This window comes from Lagenorhynchus albirostris, chromosome 11 (genome assembly GCF_949774975.1).
Source record: "Lagenorhynchus albirostris chromosome 11, mLagAlb1.1, whole genome shotgun sequence".
Lineage (NCBI taxonomy): Eukaryota > Metazoa > Chordata > Mammalia > Artiodactyla > Delphinidae > Lagenorhynchus > Lagenorhynchus albirostris.
Window position 1 is genome coordinate 9755205 of NC_083105.1, and position 13435 is coordinate 9768639.

General features: G+C 47.8%; 1 protein-coding gene across 2 annotated transcripts; it reads right to left on the reverse strand.

The window, feature by feature from the left end:
• Window positions 1-9881: 9881 nt before the first annotated feature.
• On the reverse strand, window positions 9882-12695 carry APOBEC3A (apolipoprotein B mRNA editing enzyme catalytic subunit 3A). Of its 2 annotated transcripts, none has more exons than XM_060166481.1 (5): window positions 12605-12695; window positions 12153-12297; window positions 10799-11078; window positions 10249-10364; window positions 9882-9985 (listed from the first exon to the last, which is right to left on the reverse strand). In XM_060166481.1, exons 1-5 carry the CDS (start codon window positions 12631-12633, stop codon window positions 9971-9973), a joined length of 585 nt encoding a protein of 194 aa, XP_060022464.1. In that variant the 5' UTR covers window positions 12634-12695; the 3' UTR covers window positions 9882-9970. The 2 variants fall into 2 exon arrangements, with proteins under 2 accessions (XP_060022464.1, XP_060022465.1); XM_060166482.1 differs by having other exon boundaries at window positions 9887-9979.
• Window positions 12696-13435: the final 740 nt, after the last annotated feature.

The window sequence follows — 13435 nt, forward strand, 5'->3', positions numbered from 1 at the left end:
ATTATTACTGGTTTTGATCTGTGTTTTCCAGACATAGAGAAGTCCTTCCCCTCAAGCTACTTATGACTTAGAGCAATTGGATAAATTACACCTCTGTCAGAAAAATGGAAATATATTTTTTTTCTCTCTGCCTGGTCCCTCCAGAAACTGGAGATTCTTGTGTTCTGAGCAGCCTTACCAGGTGAATGGGAAAGACTGTCTCCTGGCATGTGTAGGAATCTTGATATTTCGGCGACTTCTAGAAAGGAGAAATCCACGAAGGCAGAATCTGGTGGCAGGCTTCTGTTTCAATAGACATGAAATTCTAGTTCTGTTCGTTGAAGTCTGTATTTATGAAAGTTATTGTGTTAATCACACTTTTGCCCTGATGTTTAGGAGGAAAGGAAAATTACCGAGTGAAGTTATCAGAGTGTAATTACTCATGACTTATCACCGTTTGCTTTAGGTCTACTGCTAAAAGCGCATATACAATGCTTGTGTGACAATTGGGTATAAATGATCAAATGTACGGCCTATAAAGCATTTCTTCATTAACATACCTCTGAGCTTGTTCACAATATACCTGATCAATTTTTCCCCAACATGGATTAACTAGGCAAATACAAAGGAGGCCTAGCACCAAGGGACACGATCTGCACCAGGGGCAAAGAGCTGAATTACCCCAGCATTGAGGGACAGATGTTTTGATCATCAATGTCTTCTACTGAAAGACTTTCAATCAAGAGAGGATATGATGAAAGAAAAATATCTGCACTTATTGATGTATGAGGAAGTCACTGGCTTATACATGGTTTAACTTAAATTTTGCTCATCAAAGCAGCCTGTTTTGTGGCCTTTCAGACATGCATTGTACATCTGCTTTAGCCATCAAGGAGGAGAATGCATTTGAAAGTCAAAATGGAGGAACTGTTGTTCAGACATCCAAGGTAAAACGAAGTGACTGTTGCAGAAGTTCCAGTTGTCACTTCCTTCTACCTCTAACTGCATCTGTTGCACCAAAATGGCAGACAAAGGGATTGAGATCTCAGTCATATAAGACTCAGACCCAGGACTTGGAACTCAAATATATTTCTAATTCGGTATCTATCCATTCCCCCAAATTTAGACAGGATTATGCTCCATTTCAGCAGGAAGTAGCCAGAGTGGTTGTCATCCCATCCCCTGAAGGATTTGGGGAAAGATAAAAGCGAAGTGGGGATTAAAATTGAGTCCCCCTAGAATCGAGTTCCTCTGCCGAGTTTATGATTAACATCTCTATCCAAAACAATTTTTCCTTTTCTTGTCCAACATCTGTTCTCCTCAAGATTGAGGAGTATCAAAGAAAAGGGGGGGAGTGAAACTGAGCAGGGCCCTGTGGGTCTCCTGGACATGGGAGTCTTTCTGTTCAGCCTCCCTGACCTTTCCTGAGTTCCAAACGGCAGGTTCAACACTGGAGCCTACCTGGGTTCCTTGGTGGGACTAATGGTGGACTCTGGGAGGGCTTATGCCAAGGAGTACTACCCAGAACTTCCGCTGCCAGTGTCCTTGTCCCCACAGTGAGCCACAGGCACCCCCAGCCTCTGCAGGAGACCCTCCAACACTAGCAGGTAGGTCTGGTTCAGTCTCCCCTGGGGCCACTACTCCTTCCCCTGGGTCCCGATGCGCACACTACTTTGTGTGTGCCCTCCAAGAGTGGAGTCTCTGTTTCCCCCAGTCCTATTGAAGTCCTGCATTCAAATCCCAGTAACCTTCAAAGTCTGATTCTCTAGGAATTCCTCCAACCGTTGCCAGATCCCCAGGTTGGGAAGCCTGACGTGGGGCTCAGAACCTTCACTCCAGCGGGTGGACTTCGGTGGTATAAGTGTTCTCCAGTCTGTGAGTCACCCACCCAGCAGTTATGGGATTTGATTTTACTATGATTGCGCCCCTCCTACCATCTCATTGTGGCTTCTCCTTTGTCTTTGGATGTGGGGTATGTTTTTGGTGAGTTCCAGTGTCTTCCTGTCGATGATTGTCCAGCAGCTAGTTGTGATTCTGGTGTTCTCACAAGAGGGAGTGAGAGCATGTCCTTCTACTCTGCCATCTTGGTTCCTCTCAGCCCTTTTTGTAGTTTTCATGTGCATTTCTCTGATAGTTAGTGAAGTTGAGTATCTTTTCATGTGCCTCTTGGCCATCTGTATGTCTTCTTTGGAGAAATGTCTATTTAGGTCTTCTGCCCATTTTTTGATTGGGTTTTTTTTTTTATTGAGTTGTATGAGCTGTTTGTATATTTTGGAAATTAAACCCTTGTTGGTCACATCATTTGCAAATATTTTCTTGCAGTCAGTAGGTTGTCTTTTTGTTTTGTTTTGTTTATGGCCTCCTTTGCTGTACAAAAGCTTATAAATTTGATTAGATCCCATTTGTTTATTTTTACAAAAGCAAAAATTTCTATTGTCTTGGGAGACTAACCTAAGAAAACATTGGTATGATTTACACCAGAGAATGTTTTGCCTATGTTCTCTTCTAGATTTCTATGATGTCATGTCTTCTATTTAAGTCTTTAAGTCATTTTGAGTTTATTTTTGTGTATGGTGTGAAGGAGTGTTCTAACTTCACTGACTTACATGTGGCTGTCCAGCTTTCCCAACACCACTTGCTGAAGAGACTCTTTTTCTCCATTGTATATTCTTGCCTCCTTTGTTGAAGATTAATTGACCATAGGTGTGTGGGTTTATTTCTGGGCTCTTTATTCTGTTCCATTGATCCATATGCCTGTTTTTGTGTCAATACCATGCTGTTTTGATTACTGTAGGTTTGTAGTATTGTCTGAAGTCTGGGAGGGTTATGCCTCCAGCTTTGCTCTTTTTCCTCAGGATTGCTTTGGCAATTCTGGGTCTTTTGGGATTCCATATAAATTTTAGGATTATTTATTCTAGTTCTGTGAAAAATGTCATGGGTAATTTGAAAGGGATTGCAAATGACATTCAGCCTGCCTAGTGCCAGTCAAACAGCTGCCTGTCCAGACAGCGTAAAGAGAGCATGCTGGACTGGACATCTAATAATACAGAAAAAAAACATTTCTGCTACAAATGAATGAGAGCTAAATACCCTCCAAGAACTGTCAGCTCCTGATTGGCCATTGGGTTCAGTACACATTTCCCATCAGTATCCAAGCAAATGTTTAGCGTTAATGAGGTTGATGTGAAATTCACGTCCAGTTTGTACTTCACTTCACTTTCCTTTGCACCTACAACACAAGAAGAGATCTATAGAGACACTAGTTCTTAACGTGAGCTTCTTGCAGTCCAGAAAAAAGCCAGGTGCTAGATTATTTCAACCACAGTTCCTTGGGGCTTTCTGAGTCCCTGTTTCACCCAGAGTGTGGGGAGGGACATCTCCCTGTCTTGGGCGATGTCCAAGCTCAAGCCCCCCTCCCAGTTGGGCTCCTGCTGTGCTTTCGGGCCCACGAGGCCCATGAGATATTTGGCTGCATCACCATCCATCACATGTTACCTAACTTCTTCTTTTACTATTTGAACCTAAGTAGTAGTTCTTCAAGTTCAAAAAACAAACAAAAAAGGCAAAAGCAATCATGTTTTTCTATGGATTTCTATTAAATTTATATATTACTTTAGTTTTATCCATTCCTTATTAAATTTATTACAAAGCATTTTCTACGGGTTTTGTCCCTACTGTGAATGGAATTAGAAGATATTCATGAAAAGACACACACCATTACAAAATCAAAATGACAAAGAAACCCAAAACTAAAAGCAAAGTTGTGCCATCGTTCTTGCCAACTCCAGCCCTGTCGAACACCACGGCTTCTAACTACCTCTCTAACTTCCACAGTCCTTTCCTTACAGTTACATGATGTGCTTATACTTCTGGGTCTTGATCCATCATCTTTTGACGTCATTTCTGATCGGGGAGTATGTACACCACAGCATCTTCCTTTCACTCGTCTCTGCCTTGGAAGTGATATCACTGTTCTCAGACCGTCAATTCTTCCCCACCGCCCCAACCCTTCAGCTTAAATTCTATTTTTCATCATGCCAACCATGAACGTCTCCCGTGGCTCCCATATTTGTAACAGGAGGGCTCAGCCTCCCCTGTGTTTCTCCCTGCCAGTCCACCTCCCCTGAAACTTCAGCTTTTCATTTTACATTTCAGAGAAAATATTCTGCTGTGTTAAACACCCACCACTTTCTGCAGCTTAAATCTAAAGGTATGCAGATATTTGTCTCTCCACGAGCAGGAAGAGTTATCCTTCCCTTCATAGTGTTGCAATGTCGCTTGTGCAATGACACTTGTGCACCTCAAAGTCTCTTAGTGTCACGTTCAGAGGTATTTCCCCTTTTGATATTTCATAACCAGACAGGAAGCATGCCCTTGTTAACCCTAATTCTGTTTGGAGCACACCAGAAACCATCCTGGGGACATGGCGGGGTGCCCCAGGGGAACTCATCAGAGGGGAGATTGGGGCCAAAGGACCCCCAGGGAGGATGCAGGACCACTGCTCAGCCCGAGCAGGGCTGGGACAAGAATGAGGGTTCCTGTAAATGTCTCCTGTACAGAAAGAGCAGTCAGATCGATCAAACGAAAATATAGGACCCCAGTTAAATGTGAATATATTTTTGGTTAAGTTCCAAAAATATATATTTGTTGTTTATCTGAAATTCAAAGTTAACCGGGTATGCAGTCTCTGTCACTAGCAGTCCTCTGATAGAGTGCTTGTGTCTGTACCCTCTGACACCTTGACACAGGGCATGGCACCTTCACAGGGTTCCAGGATGATGAAGATACCTACCCTCCAGCTCCCTAGGTGACAAATGCTCCTGTCCCCTCACTCGGGCCCCTCCAACCCTCAGCCCTGACCCTCCTTTGCCCTCTCCAGCCATCTCCCCAGGATCCTGGTCCTGTCTCAGTCCCTCCCCTCTTCCCTGAAGTCTCTCACATGTGCTCTCTGGTCTGACTGGGCCAACTCCAGACTCCTGGGCTGGAAACCCCAGCTTTGCTTGTGACCTTCTCCTGCCCCTCTGTGTGCATCCTAGTATAACTCACAGTCTTTAAGAAAGTGTCTCAGTGTTGGCTAGGGACTGGCACGGACCCAGGTGTGAATCTGGCCCCTACCACGTCCTACCTGTAAGACCTTGGGAAGAGGGGAAAAAGGATTTTGCCTCATAGCAAACTAGTGCTAAGTAGTAATTCCTTGTTCTGAGATTTGGTAAAGTTGGGATAAGCTTATGTGTGAAAAGGGCTTGGTCAACGCGAGGAGACATGGTGAGTTTGCAACCAAAAGGTAGCTGTTAATTTAAAGCCAAGTGAGGGACTTCCCTGGTGGTCCAGTGACTAAGACTCCACGCTCCCATTGCTGGGGGCCCAGGTTCAATCCCTGGTCAGGGAACTAGATCCAGCATGCTGCAACTAAGAGCCTGTATGCCGCAACTAAAAGATCCCGAGTGCCGCAACTAAGACCCAATGTAGCCTAATAAATAAATTAATTAATTACTATTAAAAATAAAATAAAGATAAGTGAAAGGGGTCCCCTCTCAGTCCATCCTCCCTCCCATGGGCGTGACTCCTTCGTCTCTGGGGACTTGCAGACTCCCTGGCACACCTGCAGCAGGAGGGGGCAGGAGACACAGAAATGAGGGCATCAGCTGAGAACACAGCCGGGACCCATCAAAAGAGGCCAGGCCCAGACATCGAGTCAGGAGTGCAGGAGGAGAACCCCTAGGGGTCAGAGGAGGAGACCCCGGGAGGAGGAGGTGAGGCCCCATCAGCGACACTGAGGGGCTCGGGAGCAGGAACCAGCCTGGCCTGGGTCTCGGCCAGAACCGCTCTGCTACTGAGGCCCCCAGTGCTGCCTGTCCACCACGTCTCTCTGGGCACCTGGCTGCACGCGGTGTGAGCCAGAATGTGCCGGAAGACTGCATTATCTGTGGATTGAGTGATTTATTAAATGAGTGATTTCTCCTCTTTTTTATAGTAGCATCATCATCTGTTGAAGACTAACTATGTCAAATCGTCCTGAGTACTTGACGTTTAACTGCACAACAGCCCTCAGTCAGTCACTATTATTCTCCATATGTTCCAGGTGAGGAGCCCAAGAACCGATATTTTTCCCTCTGCAGCCCACACTGGCTCAAGTGAAACACCAACAGAAAGTGTGACCTGTGAGTTTTCCCATCAGCCCCTTCTCACGGTAGGACACTGCTAGTATCCATTAAAAAGATGTACAGGCTCTGAAGTTCTGGGGTTTGTCCCATCCTCTTTCTTCCCCTCTGGAATGAGATGTGACGTCTGGAGGTGGGCAGCCATCTGAGGCCCTGAGGAGACAAGTGCCGAGAGCTGAGATTGGGGAGCAGGAACAGCAGGCTGCTCCTTGACAGCATCGCTGAGCAGCTGAGCCAGTCCTGGACCATCCTACCCTCCCCACATGGCTTCTTCTGTGAAACAAGCCTGACTTATAGCCCCTCCAGGTAGCTCTGTCCCTGCCCACCCTCCTCCATCCCAGCATCCTGTCCTTAGGTCCCTTGTCCTTCCACCCTTGGCCCTTGGCCCTGCTTTGCTCCTCTCCTCTCCTTTCCTATCCCCTCCTCTCCCGTCCCCTCCCCCTTCCGGGTCACACTGTTCTATCAGTCCTTCCCTCCGGGGTGCCAGCCCTCCCTGACTTCGTCCCTTCCTCCCTCCTTGGCCATCATCATCGTCTCTCCCTTATTTTCTATCCCTTCAAGTCTCAAACCAAATGATTCCACTCCCAGCCCCTCACAGTCATTGTGTGAGGTTGTGACACAGTTTGGGCCCCTGACATGTGAGCAGAAGTCTGTGAGGGGAGACCTGGGGAGACTTCGCTGTCTGGACACCTGTGCAGGACAACCAGCTGTCAGGGGCTGACTCAGCTCAATTCAGGCCCGACAGAATCAGTGGCAGGAGAGAAATCTAGTGCCTGAGATGGGTCCTGCTTGGGTCCATGTACTGTGCAGGGGCCAGTTCATCATCTGTGCAGGAAAGCACCTCCCTGGCTTCCCCTACAGGGTGGTAGAATTAGGAGTGGTGTGGGGCTGAAGTAATTCCTGGTGTTCACCCGACTGCTGATTTGAAATTTCCCTTCCAGTATTTAGACTCATTCTTTCTCTTCTCCTGTCGCATGGTCTGTCATTTCAAAACAGTATTGTTGGCAGGGTGATAGGTTGTCAATGCCTGTAGATTCTTTTTTTTAACATCTTTATTGGAGTATAATTGCTTTACAGTGGTGTGTTAGTTTCTGCTTTATAACAAAATGAAACAGTTATACGTATACATATATCCTCATATCTCTTCCCTCTAGCATCTTTCTCCCTCCCACACTCCCTATCCCACCCTTCTAGGTGGTCACAAAGCACCGAGCTGATCTCCCTGTGCTATGCGGCTGCTTCCCACTAGCTATCTATTTTACATTTGGTAGTGTATATATGTCCATGCCACTCTCTCACTTCGTCCCAGCTTACCCTTCCGCCCTCCCCATATCCTCAAGTCCATTCTCTAGTAGGTCTGCGTCTTTATTCCTGTCTTGTCTATAGGTTCTTCATGACCATTTTTTTTTCTTAGACTCCATATATATGTGTTAGCATATTTGTTTTTCTCTTTCTGACTTACTTCACTCTGTATGACAGACTCTAGGTCCATCCACCTCACTACAAATAACTCAATTTCATTTCTTTTTATGGCTGAGTAATATTCCATTATATATATGTGCCACATCTTCTTTATCCATTCATCTGCCGATGGACACTTAGGTTGCTTCCATGTCCTGGCTATTGTAAATAGAGTTGCAATGAACATTGTGGTACATGACTCTTTTTGAATTATGGTTTTCTCAGGGTATATGCCCAGTAGTGGGATTGCTGGGTCGTATGGTAATTCTATTTTTAGTTCTTTAAGGAACCTCCATACTGTTCTCCATAGTGGCTGTATCAATTTACATTCCCACCAACAGTGCGAGAGGGTTCCCTTTTCTCCACACCCTCTCCAGCATTTATTGTTTGTAGATTTTTTGACGATGGCCATTCTGACGGTGTGAGATGATATCTCATTGCAGTTTTGATTTGCATTTCTCTAATGATTAATGATGTTGAACATTCTTTCGTGTATTTGTTGGCAATCTGTATATCTTCTTTGGAGAAATGTCTATTTAGGTCTTCTGCCCATTTTTGGATTGGGTTGTTTGTTTTTTTGACATTGAGTTGCATGTAAATTTTGGAGATTAATCCTTTGTCAGTTGCTTCGTTTGCAAATATTTTCTCCCACTCTGAGGGTTGTCTTTTCGTCTTGTTTATGGTTTCCTTTGCTGTGCAAAAGGTTTTAAGTTTCATTAGGTCCCATTTGTTTATTTTTGTTTTTATTTCCCTTTCTCTAGGAGGTGGGTCAAAAAGGATCTTGCTGTGATTTATGCCATGGCTTGTTCTGCCTATGTTTTCCTCTAAGAGTTGGGTCAAAAAGGATCTTGCTGTGATTTATGCCATGGCTTGTTCTGCCTATGTTTTCCTCTAAGAGTTTAATAGTGTCTGGCCTTACATTTAGGTCTCTAATCCATTTTGAGTTTATTTTTGTGTATGGTGTTAGGGAGTGTTCTAAATTCATGCTTTTACATGTAGCTGTCCAGTTTTCCCAGCACCACTTATTGAAGAGGCTGTCTTTTCTCCACTGTATATTCTTGTCTCCTTTATCAAAGATAAGGTGACCATATGTGTGTGGGTTTATCTCTGGGCTTTCTATCCTGTTCCTTTGATCTATATGTCTGTTTTTGTGCCAGTACCATACTGTCTTGGTTACTGTAGCTTTGCAGTATAGTCTGAAGTTAGGGAGCCTGATTCCTCCAGCTCTGTTTTTCTTTCTCATAATTGCTTTGGCTATTCAGGGTCTTTTGTGTTTCCCTACATATTGTGAGATTTTTTTTGTTCTAGTTCTGTGAAAAATGCCAGTGATAGTTTGATAAGTATGGCATTGAATCTGTAGATTGCTTTGGATAGTATAGTCATTTTCACAATGTTGATTCTTCCAATCCAAGAACATGGTATACCTCTCCATCTATTTGTATCATCTTTATTTCATCAGTGTCTTATAATTTTCTGCACACAGGTCTTTTGTCTACTTAGGTAGGTTTATTCCTAGATATTTTATTCTTTTTGTTGCAATGGTAAATGGGAGCGTTTTCTTAATTTCACTTTCAGATTTTTCATCATTAGGGTATACTGTAGATTTTTGAATCCTAGATTCCCCTCCTACAAGATTTAGTTGACTTTTACTCACTCCAGCAGGAATTAGTGTGACCACTATACCTCCACTCCACCATGAATCAGATCCACTACAAAAGAGAAAGGCATCTGCATGTCTGCAACTTTTAATAAACTACTTGTAGTTCATGATACATTTACTGAGGAAAAATATTTGGTGGAAGATTCTTAATATTTCATTTTATTGCTTTGGATTTAAAATCAATTAAAATATCCATTTCTCTAAAAATCGAAAACTATTCTGATAATATTGAATAGAATCTTACTGATGTAGATTGGGACGTAATATAGGTTTGAATGAAAAGTAAATCTACCCAGATTGTTTTTGTTTTTTGTTTTATTTTGTTTTGTTTTGTTTTGTTTTGCGGTACGTGGGCCTCTCACTGTTGTGGCCTCTCCCGTTGCGGAGCACAGGTTCCGGACGCGCAGGCTCAGCGGCCATGGCTCACGGGCCCAGCCGCTCCGCGGCACGTGGGATCTTCCCAGACCGGGGCACAAACCCGTGTGCCCTGCATCGGCAGGCGGACTCTCAACCACTGCGCCACCAAGGAAGCCCCCAGATTTTTTTTTTTTTTAACTCTTTATTATGAGCCATTTGCCTTTCACTGGTTTCTTTGGATCAATCTGGAGAGGGTAGCAAATGGCATGTTTATATTTCTCAAAAAAAGCTGTTTTTTTCTCCTGTTCAACAGAGGTCTCCTGACTTTTTTAGAGAGGTTGACGTCCATCCTTCAGTTTTCCTGCGTCTAGGACGGGAGTAGGGAGTGAGACAGTTGGAAGATGAAACAAAAACCGAGGGGAGGTCTGGGGAGTGTTACAAAGATGGGGAAGGAAGGAGGGACACAGCAAGTGAGAAAGTAGAGGGACCACATGAGAAGGGAAGGAAAGGATGGAGCTGGCACCCCAGGAGGGAGCAGGTCACCCAAAGGAGGCTCTGAGAGGAGGAAAAAGCCACAGGGAGAGGAGAGGACGGAGGAGGTCCAGGGAAGCAGCAGGAAGGAGCGCTCACCTGGAGAATCGCCTGCAGGTTGTTACATAGACGTTGACTCACTACTTCCAGCCCATCCCAGGGCTGAAAGGGTTTTCCCTGGTGGTCCACAAAGTTTTCCCAGCAGTGCTCAAACTCTGAGATGGAACAGGGGAGAGAAAGGTGAACTCCAGTCTGGGGAAGGGTTGGGGCCACAGGGCTGAAATGACTCTTCGGGACAGACTTTCCCCGTCATAATTTCACTTCCTCCTCTCTCCTTCCTCCTGGGGACTCAATAGCTTACCCCTCCAGCTCTTTCTTGCACCTGGAATTTGAGCCAGCCCAATTCTCCTTTCTGGAAGTCCCCTAGTCTTTCTTGCATATCCACCCACTCCCCTTCTTCCCCTTCCCGAAGCAGCTCTGCTCCCCTGAACTCTCTCTTCCCATAGACCCCTTCCAGAGTCTAGCATCACCTCTCAGGCAGCACACAAAGACCTCTCTACCAGGGATTCCCACCCTACCCGCCCCTTTCTAGCAACTTCCCACAGGCCTCTCCCTGCCACCGCCCCACCCCCAGGAGACCCGTGCTGACCGTTAGAGGTCATGATGGCGATTTGGGCCCCAGCCGCCTGCAGTGTGCGCAGCCCAGCCACATAACTGAAGCGGCTATAGATGCGGGAGGCGAAGATGTGCAGGCTCACGTGGCTGTTCTTCCCCAGGAAAGTAGCCAGTCTCTGGGCACAGGTATCACAAGGGGTCCAGGAGATGAAACAGGTGAGCCTGTAGTGCAGCTCCCGGTCCAAATTCCAAGAATCGATCCGGTCCAGGAAGTAGTGCTCCGCATGGCGGGGCCCCCCTGGTTCGTTAGCACCCTACATAGAAGAGGAAGAAAAGTGGACGGGGTTGGGGCAGGACGAGGCCAGAGTAGGCAGGTGGGTGAGGCGCTGGGCAAGCCTCAGCACCAAGTGAGTGGTGTTTCAACGCAGCATTTACATGATTCAAAGTAACGCAAAGCTCCACGAGAGACTCAGTATCAGTGTTTTACAAAAAGCTCGGCAAGCAGTGATGACTTGTTATGGGCCCTCGGCTCCCTGTGGCTCTGCATAGCACTGAAACCCATCAGTCTTCATGCAAATGTTGATGTTTTGCTCATCATAGAATTGCGTTAATTTTGATTTTTAAACTATTGCCTTAAAATGTGACTCATCCTGATTTCTGAGTTTTCTGGAGCCCAAGGTAGGGCATCAGGAGCCTCACCTAGTCCAGCCCTGCAGAGAGGAGGCCAGGGGAGCTCCCACGCTGGCCTCCTGCCATGGAAGTGGGTGTTTCCTCCCTGGAGTGACTCACCCTGCTCTCCAGCTCCCCCTCTACCCCACCCCACATGTGCACCAAAACTTCTACAATCTTCTACTCTGGGCCTCACCCTGTGCTGAGCCCGAGGCTGAGGGGCGTCCTTGGGCTAAAGACAGCTGGCAGTGGGGTTGCAGGGATCAGCGCCCTTGGCAAGATCTCTCAAGCAGTGGGCAGGGGTCCTGCTGGGCCCGTCTAAGTCCACAGTGACTGAGGAAGAAATCGGGCTCTCTAGCCAGAGCCATCCCCCGGGCAGAATCCGGGGAAGAACCCGGCCCCTTGTCCAGATGCCTTTCCCTCTGTCCCAACCCCTCCCCAGAGGCACAGCAGGAGAGGAGTAGCCTAGTCCTAGAGCCTTGGGTGACATTGGAGGTACCAGGCCCTGGATTGCTGTGATTGGCTTACGACATGTGGCTCAGAGCTGCCAGCCACACAGCAAGGGTCCTCACCTGATTCCAAGCAGAGCAGCGGTAGCAACAGCAGGGACCAGGGGTGAGAGAGCTTATGGGACATCCTGTGTGCAACTGACAACCTTCTACCCTGAATGTCCCACAATAGGGAGGCCCTGCCTGCTGCGGGCGGGCTGGGTCAGTCACCTTGTTGCGCACGAAGCCCTTTTTCTCGTCCAGAGGGATCCTAGCGTCACCATCCAGGATCTCCACCTTGTAGCACAGGTAGGTCTTACCAGGGCTCATCTGATTCATGAAGTTCTCAGTGAAGGTGTTTTCATCCAACAGGCAACTACGGTCAAAGGCGGGAGAAGCCCGAAGACACGGGGCTCCTTCTGGGGCTGCCCAGCGCTCCTCCCCTCCCCGCACACTCTTTCCCTCTGCACCCCACATCTCTGCTGGAGCCATGAGTCCTCCCCCTCTGGCCCCCGCTGGGGGCTCCCAGGGAATTCAGGATCTCCCCCCAGGAGCGATGCAAGATGCCCAGAGCCTCAATGAAGACCTGACCCTCTGCCCAAAGTCGGACTGGGTCACGGCCTCTCCCCACCGTCCCGCCCCTGTCCTAGCTCCCACTGCCCCGCTCCCCTGTAGCGTGGTACCTGGTCCCGGGTGACGGGCTGGCCTCCATGAGTCAGTTTCTTCACCGTCCCTGGCTCTGAGTCTTCTGTTTCTGTGCTCGGTCACAACCTGTGGCCTCCTACTTGAAGCTCTTCAAGCACCAGGAGCCTTATATACGATCAGAGCGTCTGGAAACCGCTGTGTCAGCAGAGTTGGGCCTCACCCCTTCCTGAACTCTGGCCACTCATGACACAATGACCTTCTCCGCCCAAACCTCAGACCTTCACGGAGAGGTTTAAGTTTCTTTTTCCCTGTTCTGACAAAGGCCCGACTTGGATGCCACCAAGACTGACCATGGGCCAGTGAGGTCTGCGAGAGTGCGGTCATCTGGGCAGCAGGGACCGGCAAGGCAGGCGGTGAGGGGACAGACGAAAGGACAGGTGTCCATATCCTGGAGGACAAGCTCCATGGCGGCCCATCGCTGAGTCTCCTGCACGGGCCGTGGCCTGGCGCAGGCTCCCTGGGGCCGCTGGGCTGAGGGACCCGTGGGGCGCTCAGTGGGGAGGGGAGAAGCTGCTCGGACAGGCAGGCAGCGGCCTTCATCCTTGGGGAAGGGAAGGGAAGGGGAGAAACCTGGGCCGAGCTCTCCTTAGGAGCCCCCCGTGCAGGGCCAGCCGACTGGCCATAGAGCATTTTCACCCCATTACACAGAGGAGAAGAGAAACGCTCCCGGAGGGACCAGGCTGGACCAGGACCACGCAGGGACACGTGGCTGTGGGACGTACTTCGGCCTCAGAAAGCGTGGCCGCCCATGCTCTTGCTGTCCCCCTCCAGGCCCGAGGAATGTGGGGACTGTGTCTTCCAGCCCCAAG

Coding starts and splice junctions, on each gene's coding strand:
- APOBEC3A (XM_060166481.1), bottom strand. CDS start 12,633: ATGGAGGCCAGCCCGTCACCCGGGACCAG. Junction 12,298..12,604: donor AGCCCGTCACCCGGGACCAG/GTACCACGCTAC, acceptor CTTTGACCGTAG/TTGCCTGTTGGATGAAAACA. Junction 11,079..12,152: donor AGGGCTTCGTGCGCAACAAG/GTGACTGACCCA, acceptor TCTTCTATGTAG/GGTGCTAACGAACCAGGGGG.